At 38.0% G+C, this 19128-nt stretch overlaps 1 protein-coding gene and 1 long non-coding RNA gene across 2 annotated transcripts; one reads left to right on the forward strand and one right to left on the reverse strand.

Moving 5' to 3' along the window:
* Window positions 1–2969: 2969 nt before the first annotated feature.
* LOC133733987 (uncharacterized) lies at window positions 2970–4151 on the forward strand. Its single transcript, XR_009857999.1, has 3 exons — window positions 2970–3099; window positions 3194–3234; window positions 3931–4151. It is a non-coding gene; the product is annotated as an uncharacterized LOC133733987 (long non-coding RNA).
* A 902-nt stretch (window positions 4152–5053) lies between these two features.
* On the reverse strand, window positions 5054–6561 carry LOC133733985 (mediator of RNA polymerase II transcription subunit 15a-like). The gene is made up of 5 exons (XM_062161651.1): window positions 6453–6561; window positions 6254–6356; window positions 6057–6150; window positions 5780–5885; window positions 5054–5553 (listed from the first exon to the last, which is right to left on the reverse strand). Exons 1-4 carry the CDS (start codon window positions 6515–6517, stop codon window positions 5818–5820), a joined length of 330 nt encoding a protein of 109 aa, XP_062017635.1. The 5' UTR covers window positions 6518–6561; the 3' UTR covers window positions 5054–5553; window positions 5780–5817.
* Between the last annotated feature and the right edge of the window lie 12567 nt (window positions 6562–19128).

The raw sequence follows: 19128 nt of genomic DNA on the forward strand, positions 1-19128 counted from the left end.
TCTATATAGTATGATTAAGATACTGTTTTCTATAAAAGGTGATGGCTGCTTAACTCCTTGTATGTTTCAAAACAATTTTTCTGAAGGAAATATAGTGTCAACAATGATGACACATTAAATTAGGGTGCCCAAAGATGTTAGGGTGTCCAAAGCAATTTGGGTTCCCCAAATAGGCTAGGGTGCTTCTTGGATATGGGTTCAAGTTTGGACTAGTGTGATGGGCCCTTATTTTTTAGGGTTTCTTATTTGAGATAACGGGGGATTGTTCCATGATAATTTGTTCCGTTTGAAGTAGAATTTGCTAGCTTGCATATTATGGGGTTGTTTTTACACCAAGTAAACGAATTTGCTGGAGTACCACAATTGAGTGCATCAACGAAGGGAGATTCAAGATTTTTTTATTTTGTGTGGAACAACTTTACGAAGTCATGTAGCCTCTTGAAATAATTGAGCTTCCTTGTACTAGTTGGTGGTACTAATTTTCCCTTACCTACTTGGCCACTGCTTTAGGGCACAAGCGCATTGAGGTGTTGTATGTATCATTCTAGCCTTGAGAGTAATGAAATCTCTATTTTGATGTTGAAAAAAAAAAATAGCTTGAAAAGAGAACAGGGGTATAAAATCCTCGGCGCCAAAAAAGAAATAGCGTGCATGATTGTTTAAAAGGGAAATGATGGAAAAGGTCACTTTAGAGAATGAAATGATAAAAAAGTCACCTAATTTCCCACTTGATAAAAAGATCCATAATGAATTGTTAATAATATTAATTTAGTCCTTATGAGTAATAAGGTAATGTTAAAAAAGGTTAATTTTTAGTTTTTTTGATTCCGATTCTGCCCTGGAAGACTTATGTACATAGATTCACCAACCCAAACCCTCACCCCTCTCTCCCTCCTTGTCTCTCATTTTGCAAACCCTGCATTTCCCGAAACCCTAGAAATCTCTCTCTCTTTCTCTCCCCTTCGCCATTCTCATAATCTGCAAGTGTTCGCTTGCAGAAAGCTAATTTTGATTTCAATTCAATCAAATTTCTGCAATTGATTCGTTGATGATGGCCCACGGAAAAGTCAGTCTCGCTCAAGAACTCCTCCCCTCGCCGATCTTCTCCGCCACCAAAGGTTTGTGTTCTTCAGCTCCTCCTCTATCCTTATCTCTCCGCATCGCATTCGATTTCTTTCTTGTTTTTCTTCTCTTTAATTTTGTTCCACTCTTTGCTAGATCTTTATCTCTGTGGTTCTGGTATGCATTTGAAATTTTTGTTATTCCAGCCAATTTTGAATTAGGGCTGCTACCTCTAAAGATTATGCCGGTATATGGATTAAGAAATTGTTGGATGTTGTTATTGGTTTGCGTTTTGATTTTGATTTTGAGATGTCTCAGACTCGGAGATGGCACAGAGGGAAGAGTTCGAGATGAGCGTTGCAGGATCTGGAGAGGTAGAGCCATCGATCAGTTAGATCCTTGGAAAGCTTGACAGGTTCACGGAGATTGTGAGTGTTTTCGATTCTTCAATGTGGAAGGTGATATGACTTCCCTTTTTCTGTATTGAAATGGAAATATTGGTGTTTGATATCGAGTTGCTTCTTTTCAACTTCTGTAAAGTACAGTTTAACATATATTTTATCAAGTGTTGATACATCAAATAATGTTTGTCGCTCACATTGGTAGATTCTCGAAACAGTAGTTGACCAACCATTATCTGGTTAGATTACAAGTGCTTTGTCTTGTGTTACTTCCCTCGATGACTGTTTATCAGTTCTTCATGTGTATTTTTATGGATAGATTCATGATGCATGTTGTGTATTTCAGGATTGTATGTGCCTCTGATTCTCCTGTATAGATCTAGGCTGTTGAGTCATACAGAGATCTGTTTTTTTCCCCTCCGCTCCCCCAAAATGGAAAGAAACTTTTGAGGCTGGGCAAAATATGCCCATTCCTCGCATAATGGGTATGGCGACCCTCAAATTTTATATATTTCTATACCATTTCTCCAAGGGACAGTATATTACCTTCCCAATGAAGTGCTTCTCAATAGTATATGATTTGACGACTCCCTCTCCATTTTAGCTCTCTTTTTCCCCTAATTTCTGAATCAGGTCATGCTAAGCTATATGGCTGGCCTATGAATTCAAACGTTGAGCTTTACAGCTATATCATATCGTCCCAGTTAAGCTCGCTACTTGTAATGTTTCAGCTATGTTTGTTTTTCTATTTTGTTTATCATTGTTTCATCATCACTATGTGGGAAAGTAGTGACATTTGTAAGACATAATCACTATACCCTCGTCTCTATTGGATCTAACTGTTGTTGTGTTGTATGAGAACCACATTTAATTGAGTTTGTTTAAGCATATACGTAGTAATTCTTCTATTATAGTCTCCTAACAAGTACGAATTTCTAAAACAAAATTCAATTGCCCTGCACCATTGTCCAAAACTGACCATGTCTTTGGCCCTTCTGGGTCATTTTTGAAGTTTTCTCATAGAAGCAACAAAAGCCGGCTCTAACATTTATAATTCTGGTTGTGTGAAGATTATGAGCATACTTTAACGAAACATCCATAAAAAGCCGGCGGCTCCATATATGCTTTGTTTGAGCTATAAAATGAGAATGCAACCGGCATAAAATCCTTACGATTCAGTACTCTGATTTCGATCATTTGATCATTATGGTTTCTGGTTATATCCTGAAACTTACTATTGTCCTCACTCTTCTCTTGTTCCCTAGACTTTCTTTGGCCCATGGAGCCATTGCTGACACAAAGGTAATGAAGGAGAGGATCTACAGTCCTTTGGTTTATAGTTCATGCATCACGGTGTTAGAGAGCCAACATTTGTTCTCACTCTTTTAGAAACAAAACAGAGTACTATGAACACTTCTCCGAAAGATTCTTGCATTCGTATGGAGAAGCGTAGTTAATGAGCTATTATCATATGTTGCTCATATAGGATGAGGCTCCCTTTTACAAGGTCTTAAAATTGGAGAAAGGTGGTCTCTTTGGAAATGGCATCAAATGGAACTTTACCAAGTTTTTGGTAAACAAAGAAGGGAAGGTTGTGGAGAGATATGCTCCCGTGACAGCACCTCTCAAAATTGAGGTCAGTTGTTTTTTTTATTTTATTTTACCGTTTTGGTTTGAGCCAATATGGTTCTGATGATAATAGCTCACCTATATTTCTTTTGTATGTGCAGAAAGACATCCAGAATCTATTGGAATCTTCTTGAGTATCAAGGTTTGACAGGTTTCCTTAAGAAAGGATTACTATTTAGTTGCGTTAGTGTAGTTGCATTAGTGTGAACCTTTTACTTTCTCGTGAAACCAATTCCTAGGTACCGACATTTGGATCTTAAATCTTGTGTCCCCATTACTACAAATCATCATTGCCATGACAGCCTTTCGTTAATAGAATGGTTCAAATTATTTTAAATAGAAATATAATTGCACTGCTAGATAAGGGGTTGATTAGATGAAACTTGCAACTGCTGGACTTGTTTAGTTAAATTCTCTACAACAGTAGTTGTACACTTAGCTTTCACTTCAAAGTTCTCTTGCTGTTTCATATAGTATTGTGTGCACGATTAATCTTGGGTAGTCAGGGGCTCTATGGTCCAATTTGTTGTTTAGACAAAGTATTCATTCTTGTTTTCAGTAATTGAGTATTTGAATGACCACACCTTCAAATAACCCTCTTTGCCGTAACCAGCCCTTATTTTGCATTTTTTTTTTTCGTTATTGATGTATTGAGTAGACACTAAATATATACTAGGTTTGATGCTGAAATATGCATATAGGCTGAGATATTCATGTCAGTTACATCCAATTCAGGGCACTGGTTAAGTCACTGGCCATGTCACAATCATGAACATGTAACTGATCATGTAACTGTCAAAGTCACTGACGATTTTCTCATTTTCACAATTTTGTACAGGATCTACAGACAGAAGACATGGGGCGGGTTAAAGAAAACATAGGGAAGAAAGTGAAAAAGAAGATTATGAAGAAGAAGCAAAAATTCCAACGAGGAAGAAAAAGGATATGAAGAAGAGTAGCAAGGACATACGAAATTTTAGAAATTTGTTTAGGGCTTAGGATAGTGACTTGGCCAATTGTAAACTCTAGGTTACTAAATCAATTAGTTTTTTTATATCTTTTTATGGTGTCACTATTATATCTTCTTAATGCAACATTACTTTTATATATCTTTTGTGTCAATTCGAGTTTTAGGCATCTTCTGAATTTACCAAGTCATTGTCACTGTTAATCACATGTCACTAACCAAGTAACTGACTATGTCACTAATTAAGTAACTGTCAATAGCCAAGTCACAAGTTAATAGCAAAGTCACTGTTAATCACATGTCACTAACTAAGTAACTGATCATGTCACTAACCAAGTAACTGTCAGTAGCCAAGTCACAAGTTAATAGCCAAGTCACTGTTAATCACATGTCACTACCTAAGTAACTGACCATGTCACTAACCAAGTAACTCTCAGTAGCCAAGTCAGAAGTTAATAGCTAAGTCACTGTTAATCACATGTCACTAACCAAGTAACTGACCATGTCACTAACCAAGTAACTGACAATGTCACTAACCAAGTAACTGTCAGTAGCCAAGTCACTGTTAATCACATGTCACTAACCAAGTAACTGACCATGTCACTAACCAAGTAACTGTCAGTAGCCAAGTCACAAGTTAATAGCCAAGTCACTGTTAATCACATGTCACTAACTAAGTAACTGACCATGTCACTAACCAAGTACCTGTCAATAGCCAAGTCACAAGTTAATAGCTATGTCACTGTTAATCACATGTCACTAACCAGGTAACTGACCATGTCACTAACCAAGTAACTGACCATGTCACAGGTCACTTTTCATGTCAATGACCATGTCACTGTTATACATGTCACTGGCCAATGACCCAAGTAGTTAGTGAGGTCACTGGCCAAATCACTGTTAACCTCAAGTCACTTTTTTTTTTTTTTCAACCACATAACATGAACACAAAGACATGATATTGGTTTATGCTTAAGAAAGACTAACATAATAATTAGCAACTCTGTTTACAGCTTTAGTATAGCTAAAGTAGCAAATACATAACACAAAATCAGAAGACAAAGTCTTGCCAAAACGTTCTCCTATAACAACATTCATTGGAAACAAAGAAAACTATCTTCCTCCGGAATCTCCAAGGCAAACCGAACTCCTTGGCCTTCATTATCTTAAGCCTGTAAAGAAACTCCCCCAGAAACTCCCATATTACAGACCATAATTAAACACTTGCTTATTTAATGCAGTTCAGTCTCAAATCAAGCATGTGCAGGTAGCAGCTGAGGCATGAAAGCCAAGTCTAGTGAGACAAGGAGTTCCCCACATCGATCACAAACCGATACCTGACATCTGATTTGGCAAGTCGCTCCATAGCTGTGTTAATGTAGTCCATTTTAATTAGCTCGATTTCGGAGGTAATATTGTGTTTGGCACAAAAGTCAAGCATCTCCTGCGTCTCTTTTATCCCTCCAATGTCGCTTCCACCAACGAGCTTCCTCCCTAAAAACATGACAATTTGATCCTTTTGAGCATTAGTTCATGCTTTATATATACCTTAAGAAAACCTTGGCAAGCAACTTAATGACCTATCTTTATTCTCAGTAGAAAGAACATGGAATTTGCAATTGAACAAGTTTATTTTAGACTTTATAGTGACTGTGATTTTAAAAGAGGGAAAGAAAAACAGAACATATAGAATATATCGTTAGTTGTTGTATACGCATACCCAGAACCAATGGAAATATAGGCAACTCCAGTGGCTTATTAGGCAAACCCAGCAGGTGGAATGTTATTCTGAATGTTCTCTGATAGGAGTTGTATACCAGAAGACCCTACTCAATACACAAGTATAAAACTTACAAACACATAATAGAAAAAGGTATAAAAACATATATATATATATATATATATATATATATATATATATATATATATATATATAAGGAAAACAATAAGACGCATGGGATTGCATGAATTACTAGCATATGTTTCATAGGTATTACCAGCATAGTTGGATTGTAAAGAATTTGCCATTGTGTTCTGAGACTTGGTGTCCATAGTGAGCATCTTTAGAGAAATTTTCCGTAGATAATCTGACTAGAAACCGAGAGGTCGAAACAAAAGTTAGATCACATTGCTACCTGCACAGTGCACACCAACAAACAATAGATATCTAAGTCACTGCATACAGAATATGTACCTGACTTGTGGCAGCCACATAAATCTTTTCCTCAAACCTAACAGCAATTTTCTTGAGTTCATCTTCACTAGAGTAAGGAATATGCCTCTTCAATGTATCCATTCTTCACATACAACAAATTCAAAAGCCATTATTAACATACAACAAAAGCGAATTCAAGATGAAGCCACCAATGAACTTGAAATTTCAGCATACTAACATCTTAATGACAATTCTTTGCCGCGAATCCACCTGCAATTGGCACCTCCAATCTCCTGCATCCATTGCAGGCTCTCCACCTTGAGGAGGACTCCCACTGTTTGTATCCATCAACCTAACCAAGCCAAAAAATGTCAAAGAAAACAATAGAATATCGAATACCAAGTTCAAAGAAACCCTGCCAAAAGAGCTAAAATATTCTACACAAGTTGCTAAGTTTGGTTGATAAAAGTGATTCTTCATTCAGAAAACATATCTATTTAAGCTAGAATCCATTCCATGAATTCAATTATCCAAAGAAAAAGCCTGCAATTCACATGGAATCGAAAACCCAACAAAGTTCAAGAACAATCAGTGCAACAAAATTCAAAAGTTGCTAACTTTGATAGATGAAAATGACTCTTATTTATACAGTTCCTGAATTCAACTCTGCAAAACCAACGCTGGGAAACAACATAGAATCGAAAACTCCACAAAGTTTGAGGATGATCGGAGCAAGAAAATTAACGATGATGATGGAAATGTTTACAGAAAACCAAAATTATTCAGAAGCTTACAAACAGTGACGAGAAGACGATCAGCAAAGAGATTGAAAATAACAATACCGTTTTCTTGGAGGGATTTGAAGATAGAAAATGGTTGAGATAGTAATCAGCAAGCTTTCTGATTAAAAGAGAGAGAAAATTTGAGCTCAAAAATGAAAAGCTCAAAAACGAATCCGAACCTGAGGAACTCCCGAAGCAACTCCCGGAAATACGCTCTGCCGCTACCAAATCTCTCCAAATCCACAGAGCCGATTCAAAGCTCCCGCTCCGGCAAAGAATGCAGAAACGACGTCGTAGGGGACCGGACCTACTGGACGCCATGGGGGGGGGGAGAGAGAGAGAGATTTTGGTAAGGGTCGAGTCCGAATGGATTCAGACGGGCTTGGGTAACGACAAGGGAAAAGAGAGAGAGAGAGAGAGAGCTGCCAGTGGCAGCTTTGGTAATTAAACTTAACTTTAGTGGTAGGTTGTTAATAGATGACCTTAATTATCATGGGGACATTTGTGGTGATTGGATTATTATAAGATACTTTAAAATGACCTCTTTTATCATTGTCCCTTGTTTAAATTTATTTAGAAATACTTTTACTAATTTTAAAGCGTTTTTACCATTCTTAAAAGCAAATCCCAAACGAAACACCCTTACTAACAAACTAATTTTCTTATTAGCATAGTAATAAGGATATAATGAAGACTTTTATGTGTTTTGCTATTGATGTTTGAAAAAAAAAAAAAAAACAAAACAAAAACAAGAACAAAAATTTGTTACCATGTCCTTTCCCCGACGGTGTCAGTAACCCAATAAAAAGTAAAAATCGGTGGGATGGGTATAAAACCTTGCTGGTGCATATTAAGTTTTCAAGTTTAATTACCACACATAGTCAACTCCATTCAACCCAAACGCCTGCTCCCCTTCGCCGTCCATCGATCAACAAACCAAGCTTTCAGGTAAAGATTCCTTGCTTCCTTTTGAAACACTTTTCAGAACAGAATTCAATTTTTCCAGAATCGAAACCCTAGGCTTTCCCTATCTTAGGTGCTTTAATTTCCGGCGATTTTCCGGTGACCTTGTCCAGTTACTGGTTTTACTAGAGAGTTCGTTCTTTCAATTTTATTTAGGAAGAAAATCCCTATCTTTGGTGGTTTAATTTCCAGTGATCTTACGGTGACCTGGTCCGGTTGTGATTTTACTAGAGAGCTCGTTCTTTGAATTTTGATTTTAGGGGTGAAAGAATTGTTTGAATTCAAGGAGGAGATGGAATCGTCAGATGATGAGGCTGTGGCAATGCCGCTTTCGGTTTCAAATTACTACTTTATAGATGGCAAGGCCCTATCTCTTGCCAATTCAATGGAGTAAGGGTGATAGGCAGGATGGGAAGGAAGTAGTGTTGTTTTTACATGGCAGTGTCGACAATGGGCTCAAGAAGATTTACAAACCTGTTGTTGCTTGGAAGTTTGATCTTTTGAATGTGAAGCCTGAGACTACAGTACTTTCCAAGGAGAATGATTGTATTATGCTAATTTGGCCTAAATGAAAAGATGTGATCCAGGTTAAGTTGGATTCTCTAACGAAGAGGAAGGTTTTTTAAGCCAGAGATGCCAACACCTCCTAACATAAACCCTGATGTCTAATAGGTTTTCGTTAGAAAGAGTTGCCCCACATTGCCCAATCGAACATTGTAAACCACAAAGAGTATTGGAACATGGGGGATATATGTATAATATGTAAGAGGACTTTAGGTGGATAGGGTGTTGCACTAGAGTAGTTGCATTATGGTGGATTATCACTCACAACTGATCCCACAAATAATCTCACACATGTCTGTTTGCCCACATCGATATGTAATCCAACCACCTGTCTTCCAACCATATGCCTTCCAACTCTAGCCATGCACCTTATATAGGTCACACTTTCCGATCACCATAATTAGCCTTATAAACCATATAACGATCAAATAATTATTACATATTAATATAAAGAATCTATTTAAACATAAATAAGATCGATAATAAACATAATATTGAAAATAACCCTCACAATAAATATAGAAAAAAATAGGACTAAATTCAGTTTAGTCCCTCAAACTTTAGGCCAAAACTTTGGTCCCTCATCTTTTTTTTTTAATCACGGTCGTCCCTGTTCTCCCAAATGTCATCATCCTCGTCCAAATTTTAAATCTCCCTCCATTTGTGACGTCAGCTACCGAGCTGGACCCGACACTTGAGCCCACATGTCAGATTTTGAACAGTTCCAGGAGGGCAGAATCGACATTTTCACATATTTTGCCTCCAAATTTGAAATTAATCCTAATCTATTATGGTAATCAACCTACATTAAGTACCAAAACTAATTAAAAAAACACCAGAGTTGTTGCCATGCCAACAGAACCGAACATAAAGGGTTGCGAAATGAGAAAATCACCATAAAATGACCAAACCCAAATAATTTGCACAAATTGTACCTAATCATTAGCAGCCAAGTAGATGCATATCATGTGTTTTGTTTTACATCCAAACTAACAAAAAACAACAGTTCGAAAAGAGTTGCAGAAATTCTAGGTCTAATCATCTAGGCAAAAGATTAGACCTAGCAACCATGTGACACAGCACAAGGTTGCACAAAAATATTGCAACATGCATCTCTATCTCCTGCCTTGGTTGCTAATCAGATAGTCCCTTTGCTCTATTTTCCACCACTCTTTGCATTTTCTCTAATCCTTACAGATGACTTGGATGAAGCTTGTGAAGTTTGTGCAGAAGCATCTTTACCCTTGCTTGAGGGAACTCTTGGTGGTCTACCTTTGGTTGCAGTAGGTCTAACTGTTGAAGCTCTTGCTGCTGCCTTCTTTTCATTGTATTTTTTCTATAGGGGCATAACCAAAAATCACATTTTTAAACAAATCACATTTCAGTATAATCACCATCACAAGAAGTTCATATTGAAACTACCTTTTGTTCCACAGCTTTCTGCTTTGCCTTTGATCTGAGCTCATTCTTTGACTTTAGGGGCCTTTTGCTACCCTTTGCCTGCAGTAAGTAAGGTGGTCATTATAATAACAAAAAGGCATAACTCCAAAGTCAAAAACCAATAACAAATCATGAGCAGAAGCAACTTGAGGTTGAGTAGTTGATGCATCTCCATTGTTGAGCTTTCTCTTCTTGGTACCTTTAGTTGCTGCTGTCTTAGGTGGTAGGTGCCTAAGGCAAGTCTTCATATTGTGGCCCAAAATGCAACAATTGCTACACTTCAGTGATTTTTGAACCCTTCCAAGCTTAGGACCATCAGTCTCCATCTCAAATGCATCTTTTATCCTCTTGGTCCTTGGCCTACCAGGCTGCCTATTGTATTGTGGCGGGAGGATGGTACGTTCATCAGAAGGGAGCCATAAGTCCATACCATTAACAGGTTTCACAGTGTTAGAGTAAATGGCCATGTAGGTGCTTGTTTAGTAGCATGCATCCACATAGTCTTCGGGTTTCTGCCTCATGAAATTGATTGCAGATATGGCATGCTTGCATGGTATGCCAGTGAGATCCCATCTCCTACAAGCACAGGTTCTTCTACTCAAATCAACCATATATTTGGATCCTCCAATGCTTTCTACCTCAATCTGTTGGCTGCCAGTCCCATAAGGGATGCAATCTGTTGTAGGCTTGACTTTGTTCTTCTCTAGAATTTCTCTAGGCTTGGGGCAGATAAGGTCTACAATTCAGCTCATCTTCTCTTTCCTCATGGCAATCCTCTTCATCATCTTCACTCTAATATCCTCAAAGCATGATATGACTGGCTTGGACCTTGCAGGTAGGATGAAGGCATTGAAGCTTTCACAAAGGTTGTTTAGAAGCACATCACATTTTAGAACAGTGCCAAAGTATGCTCTAGACCAGTGCTTAGGTGGTCTTCTAGGATCTGCACATCATAATAGACCAACTATTAAACCCTAGTATCCTAATGATATCATGTAGGACTAAGTAAATCAAAATTGGGTGAATGAAACTTTCCTGTTAACCAGTCATATGCTCCTGGGTCCATCTGCTTCATGAGGACCATCTCATTCCAATAATAAGCCATTGTAGTGGATTTTGCAATTGCCCAAAGCTGGTATTTCATGACTTTTCCTGGGAACAACTTGTTGAAATTTGTCCAAAGATGCTTGACACAGAACCTGTGTTCTGCTAGTGGGAGAACAGCTTCACAAGCTGGAAGCAACCCTTTCTGCTTGTCAGAAATTATGGTACACCCATTTCCTTCTCCTCTAATGTCTAGGTCATTCACCAAAATCCCCATAAACTAATCCCATGAATCTTTACTTTCCATCTCCACCATAGCATATGCAACAACATATGTGGTGTTGTTAGGATCCAACCCCACAGCTGCCAACAACTGACCACCAAATGCACTCTTAAGGTGGCACCCATCTAATCAAAAAATGGGTCTGCAACCAGCCCTAAAACCCCTCTTCAGAGCTCCTAAGCACATATACAGCCTCTGAAAAACAGGGAGCTTCTCAGTGTTGTTGAAGTCACAAATTATCTCAACTATTGTGTCAGGATCCACCCTCTTCAACTCCTATGCATAGTCTTGTACCTTAGCATATTGCTCTTACATTGACCTCTCAATCCTCTTCAGTGCTGCCTTCTTGGTCCTATAAGCTTGTTGAAAAGAAACTCTTGCTCTCACTCCAGCTGCCATGGTCTGTGCAAGTGCTTCTGAAACATAAAACACCCAAATCTTTGTATTAGTAATCAATGCATACATCACTTAACATATAGCCCTCAATGCACAAGTCTCAGATCAATAAAAAACACATATACCTGTTGAAATGTTAGGATTCAACTTTATCTGGTCTGCAAACTTATCAGTGAGGTAGGGGGTCTTCACAGTACTATTCTCATATACTCTTGCAAAGTTATGCTCTCCATGGTATGTCTTAATCATGAGGGTATCTTCATGCTGCATTTTTGATGCAAAATAAGTCGAATGGACAGTCTTCAACCTTGCATATAGCCCTCAATCTGACCTTGTCATTCTTTAGAAAAAGAGGTTCCCAACCATTTTGAATTACCCTCTCTCTGATAGCAGCCCTAAGTATCTTAGGGGAAGCAACTTCATACCTTTACAGAAGTGAGGGTCTCTCATATCCACACTTTAGGGTTAAACTCTGGAAATCTATCTCCCTCTCCTTCATCCTCAGAATTATACTCATGGCCAATTCCTTCCTTATCTGAATCAAAATCACCCACTTCTATCCCTCCCTCCTCCTCATTACTCCCCCTAACAACCTCACCATCCATAGAACATCCTTCTTCTTAAGACCTGACACCTACCTCCTCTTCTGTTAACCAATCAAACCAAAAATCATTATCTACTCCATATGTTGTATACTCATCATCATCTGCAGCAGGATTACAATCATCATCCTCAGAATTATCTTCTCCAGAAAACTCATCATTTTCCTCAGATTCCTCTTCTTCAACCCATCCATCATCTTGTCCATCCATTCCATCAGAACTATCATCAAAGTCATCAACTTCTTCAGTCTCCAATTTCTTCTTTCCCTTATCACTGGGATCAATGGTTGGAGCTCTGCTCTGTTGAGTAGGAACATCATCTTGAGGCTCCCTAATAATCACAGGAGGCAGCTTCTTCCTTTCTGCACACCTTTTAAATCTTCTAGCCTTTTGTTCATTGCCCACCTCAGGTTGCTTCTTAGGAGAAGGAGGGAGCTCTTCAATCTTCACAGATGTTCTTGGCTTCCTTGGTGAATCAGGAAGTTCCTCAATGACAACCCCACTGATTGTAGCTTGACTAAACCCCCACTCTGGTACTTGGTCCTCATACATAAATAAGTCATCAAGTTCTTCTTCTTGTTGATCATCGTACAAATCCTTGTGGTCAAGATATAGTATCACCACCCTTATCTCTGGCACACAACAACATGTTGTGATCACATCCTTGTCAGTGTTCAACTTCGTTATTGCATCATCCTCATATCCTATTGAGTACAAATAGTCAATCCTTCTCCCAACATAAGCAGGATTAATACTCCTCACCATCCCATCTACCTCAGTCAAGCTCATCCTGTCCTTGTCCACATGATCGTAATAAGATATGCTTCCACCAACATACTTATTTTCGATGTAATCTACATATCCACCATGATGTACTTTCATGGTAAAATAATCTGGATGTACTGCATTGCAAAACAAAGGACCATAAACAAACTCATTTACCAACATGACTTAGCAAAACTACAAGTACAACACTCCAAAAACTAGTACAGAATAGCACAAAGCACAAGCACAAATGCCCTAAACCTAAAGTCATAAATCCTCACCAACCCAGTTTACAACGTTTTCCAACCACTCAGATCCTAAACAATGAATTCTTAAGTAGGACCACAGCAGCACTTATGAGGACCACTATAAAAACCTTCTATTTCAGCTACCTAACGAGCTTCACAAGCATATTCTATTATGGACCTTCTATTATTCAAATCTTCCGATTCGTATGAAAGAGAAATAGACAAGCCTTTATAATTCTTGAAAATCACATTTCAGAAGCTTCCTAAACCATAGCCTACAAAACCCTAAATTTAAAAACCCAGAAATCAAAACAGAAAACGTCACACAATAAACCACCGTAATGGATAGAAAAAACCCTAAATTTCACCGTAATAAAACCCTAAATTTTACTGTAACAAAACCCTAACTTACCGTAATTGGGAATATCCTCGCCTCCGTTTTCCAATCAGGGAATCCAGTCGTCATCGGCCCCGGCCATGTTGTTTACCGTCGCGTTCGATTTCTAATCCACTGACCTATTGATCTGGGTACTTTAATCTTGGTTGTTTTATATGGGTTTCCAGAGGTTGAAGATGAGAGATAGATAGAGAGTGTGTTTTCGAGATTAGGGATTAGGTTTTGAGTTTCTGGTCGCCTAATCAAGGTCGTAATGGAGGGAAAACGGTAACCAAGGCCAATTTGGACATTTTGTCCAAACTTAGGTTCAAATTCTTACTTGTGGGCCCAAGTGTCAGCTCCAGCTCGGCAGCTGACGTCACAAATGGAGAGAGATTTAAAATTTGGACGAGGTTGATGACATTTGGGAGACCAGGGACGACAGTGATTAAAAAAAAATGAGGGACCAAAGTGAAGATTGGCCTAAAGTTTGAGGGACTAAACTGAATTTAGTCCAAAAAAATAAAATGAATTTTAATTTTAAATCATAAAATTTCCAACACCGTCTGCAAATTCTATTAGGCCTCCAGCCCATGAATGTAAACTATAAAGATCGAAGTTTCTCAACCGCGGATATTTTGCATCTACTGTCTTGTGTAAGTTCATAAAATCTTCGGCAAGCGCATATGCTTAATCCCTATGCTGGGTCCATCTTCGCAACAACCGAAATCGAATAAAGGAAGTAGTTAAATGGTGGCTTTCCGTTATACCATTTGGGTGTGTACATGAGAATATGATGTCCGACATCAATCCCCAATTAATGATATGCAATAGTCATCGAAAGGTTTCAATGTAAACTCTCCAGCATTATCAAGTCGAATTGATTGAATGGGATGATCTGGGTAGTGAGCTCGTAGCCATATGATCTAGGCTAGGAGTTTATCATAAGCAGCAATATGAGTGGATGATAGCGCGACACATGACCAGCGTGTTTGTGAGTTAACCAACATCATAAAATATCTAAATAGTTTGCAAGTTGGTTAAATCGGTCCACAGAATCCCCTCAGATTCTATGTAAGAACATAATGAGAACACTTATGTTCTTTGCATAAGACGGTCTCAGTCCTAATTCTCTTAAGGAACAGGCTTTGCAAAATGAGCGATGGGCCATAGAAGCAACCAATGAGGATTATGGTTGGGCCACGAAGTTGCAATCGACTTCGGAAGCAGAGAATAGAAGCATGGCACTGCATATGGCATCATGTCCGAGTGCTCGCTGTAGGGGGATGACGACGGTGGTCCGAGCTTCTCTATGACTCAATGTTTGATTCTTGCTTCGTTTCACTCGAAGTATATGTCCTCGTGAAGTCTTTATGACTCCAGGTGGAGCAGTGACGGTCCGAGCTTCTCTATGACTCAATGTTTGATTCTTGCTTCGTTTCACTTTAAGTATGTCCTTGTGAAGTCTTTAATAGACGGATCATCATACCATGACCAGGTTGTCCCAACCTGTTGTGTCAAAGCCTATATGTGTCTGAATTCCAAAGGTCATCTCTTATGACATTGTTGGATTCAACAATTCGAATAGTAGTTACATATAATGCACTAGAGCGACACGTACATAAGTTTCTCTAATACGCGTTTACGTCTGTAGTCATTAGAGGTAATGCAAATGAACACTTATCCATTTTCATTATGTGTTTCTATATAAAAACCATTGGCTCTAATATCTTTAAAACTTAAAAAGGGTTCTTCCATACCCAAAAATGAATAAAGCTTGAATTAAACAATGCACAAGACATAGAAATCGACACTTTATTTCAATAATAGCCAACGATTACATCAAATTTTCTAAACCAAAATCTAGTCCAAATAGTTATAATCAATACTCGACTAATGGTCATTACTCAATCCTTTCAATAACTGCAATTAAGCATGACTGAGAAAGTGAGAGAAGATGTCGGTGGAGCAAAACTCTCTTAAGTACCATTATCTCAACTACTCTCCTAGACATCACACTTACTATGTATGAGTCTTGTTGTGAAAGTGTATAACCATTGTCTTTATTGATAATAGTTTAAGGCAAATGTCATTACATAAATTCTTGGAACAAGACTATCTAAACAAAATCTGTGGAATCCATATTTCCATCGCCAGATTTGAAGTCTTCAATTGTAAGATTGGCGTCGTTGCCATCTCCATTATCTCATTCGATCAGCTACGAGATAAGCCTCTTACTCTCTCATATCTTTATACACCTTGTATTATGCAGCTAGTTTTTCACTCGCTTTTCAGCGCTTAAACCAATGCTTTGAAGATCCACATCTATAGCATACCTCACCCTTTAATTGAGATGCACCTTGTGTATTAAGACGTCCACTCACACAGCATCAACAGTGGCTGTGCCACAATGGCCAGCAACGCCGGCTTTGCCTCTTCCACTCTGGCCAACGTTGCCACGTGTCCGCGCATTATTATGAAGATTTCCTTCCTTTGTAGGGTGGTTATATGGACCCATACGTCCAGATTGATATCCCTTTACCTTAGGGTTCCACTCCTTGGGCCCTCTTTTAGGTGTGCCACAATAATTCGCCTTATGAACGCTCTTAGTTCTAATGGGCCTTGAATTATAGTTCTTCACGAGTATGTTATCATGTTTCTCAGCAACTGACATGGCAGTGATAAGCTGATGAAACCTCTTGACTTTGTTTAGCATTATGTTCAAGCTTATATTGCTTCGAAACCAGTAATGTAGAAACAAGGAATGTTAAAAGAGTTTTCTCAATTAAATCTTGATCTGTCAGCTCTACTCCATAGAATCTCATTGGCAGTAAGGTGATTCTTGAAGTCATTCACCCATCGGTGATATCCAACGTCATTCAAATTTAGTTTAGTGAAATCGAGTTTTTGCATGTTTGTATTTGACATTCTAAAAACGAAGGAGGATAAATTACTTTTGGAGTATTAAATACTTCCATGACAACTAATATTTTCCAAGAAATTTGGATTAGACCAAAGTAATGATGTTTTGAATTGTCACGCCCCAAATTTTGAATAAAGGAATTCAAATCCGAAACGCGAGAACAAACAATCACAAAAAGACACTTATAAAAATTTTCATTTAAACTAAGCAACAAACAAACTGAACTCACAATGTCAATACCGACTCATTCTTTAGAGTCACATATTACATTACAGATAGTTTACAAATTAAATTGAATGACAATTCAATAAGTAAACACACCCACCACAACTCACTACACTGCGGAAGACTTAAAACTAAGAGTACCCTTCGACATCCATGCTACCGAACGTACACCTCAGCTTCGACGACAATTAATCGAGATTCTAACCTGCACAATAACCCCTACACCATGGAATAGTGCACCGGGATTGTAAACAACAAACCCAGTAAGCTTTTAAGCACGTATGAGTAAACTCAATTAAAGTGACTCACGTCATGCATGCTTATAATTTCTCAACTCGTGAGATGAATTAAAGCAACAATATTTAATTCCACAAAATACATGCTTTCACCATCTTAGCCTAACAAAAACAATATGCAATTATCACAACAAAAAGTCAAGTTCAAATTAATCAATAACATGCTCAATAATTTCAACCCAACTAAAAACCCACAATAAGAATTAAGCAAAATCAGTAATCCCTGCATAGAAACTTAGTTCAGGAGATCACATGAAAACAAACAAAAGAATTCATAGTAATCCCTGCATAGAAACTTAGTTTAGGAGATCATATGAAAACAAACAAAAGAATTCATAGTAATCCCTGCATAGAAACTTAGTTTAGGAGATCATATGAAAACAAACAAAAGAATTCATAGTAATCCCTGCATAGAAACTTAGTTCAAGAGATCACATGAAAACAAACAAAAGAATTCATAGTAATCCCTGCATAGAAACTTAGTTCAGGAGATCACATGAAAACAAACAAAAGAATTCATAGTAATCCCTGCATATAGTTTAGTTCAGGAGATTACTTAAAAATCAACAATATAAATGAAAAAGAAAAATAAATCAAGAAATCAAACAACTTCCGCCAAAACCAAGAATTCATCTTTCAACTCAAGGAAAGCAACTCACAACTTGATTCCTTTCAAAACTCAACCAATAAATATGAAACCATGTCCCTCCTTGGACTATTAAAAGAAAGTATACACTCGAACTCTCTTTTAAAAACGTGTATTCATGAGTTGCAAGTAACCTGCTTGTTACCCACCATGACATACAATGGCGGACAGACTAGAGCTCTAACTGAGTCGTAACCATACCCCGGCCAAGGGCATGGTTTCGATAACCACCCTCGGTCACTACTCTGACCCTCGGTACAAAGACCAAAACATTTTAAAAGTCACACAAGACTCAAAATGTTACACAAATCTCCACAAAAGATTCTCTCGGTGCAAAGACCAAAACATTTAAAGGGGTCCCACTCGACCCAAAATGTTACACCACAACTCCAAATACCTTTCAAAACAATATAATTGACTGCACAAATATTGTTTTCAAAGCTCAACTCCCATTTCAAAAACAATATAGAAATCAATTTCGAAATATTGTTTTCACACCACAACCCACCAACACAATTTAACCAGTAAAACTCTCGCATACGAACCGTCCAAATAAAATTGTTTCCATTCCAAAACAACCAAAATTCATTCATTTCCCTAGAAAATTAAATCATAACAATAGCAACATCGAATTCACAAAATCATGTTGATTCCACCTCATTAGCCAACTGCACCAATATATATAATCCACGTAAATATATATATACGTAGTCACCCGCTCAGGAATGCTACTAATACCAATTATAGTTCACAAATACAAGACCCGTGAAAAATCATTTTTATAATAAAACTCATTTTACTTACCTATGAACCGTAGACGACCAAGTTCATATAATTTAAAACAAATATTTATTTCTGAAAACGATTTCACAATTTAATGATTAAACCGAACAATAATGTAACTCGGTTCGTAAATGAACCACGTGAGATTTACTCACCCCTAACTCCAGCTGCGTCTTCACACAAACCAAGACCAGCACAAAATCATCCATACTCCGCTCACACAATTCGGTCAATCACCTAATCACATCAATGTCACACTCAATACAACACAAAGCACACAATTCACAAAACACAATTATACGACGATCCAACAGTCGGATCCTCATCCGAGACCATCCAACGTCTTCGGAACACTTCTACTATCAATAAATCAACACTACAAGTCGATCGAACGGCCGGATCCTCACGGATCGAAAACCGAAACGAATCGAAAACCCTAACATGCTCAAACGATCTCCAAAAATTACAAACTATATATCGAAATGCTCGTATCGATGAGTAGATTGAAATCAGGAACAGAAACTGTCCCTGGCGTGGCCGGAATCCGCTGGAAAACACCACCACAGTGGCGGCACCGC

Source organism: Rosa rugosa, chromosome 2 (genome assembly GCF_958449725.1).
Source record: "Rosa rugosa chromosome 2, drRosRugo1.1, whole genome shotgun sequence".
Classification (NCBI taxonomy): Eukaryota; Viridiplantae; Streptophyta; class Magnoliopsida; order Rosales; family Rosaceae; genus Rosa; species Rosa rugosa.

Coding starts and splice junctions, on each gene's coding strand:
- LOC133733985 (XM_062161651.1), bottom strand. CDS start 6,517: ATGGATGCAGGAGATTGGAGGTGCCAATTGCAGGTGGATTCGCGGCAA. Junction 6,357..6,452: donor CAAAGAATTGTCATTAAGAT/GTTAGTATGCTG, acceptor TTGTATGTGAAG/AATGGATACATTGAAGAGGC. Junction 5,886..6,056: donor TTTACAATCCAACTATGCTG/GTAATACCTATG, acceptor TGTATTGAGTAG/GGTCTTCTGGTATACAACTC.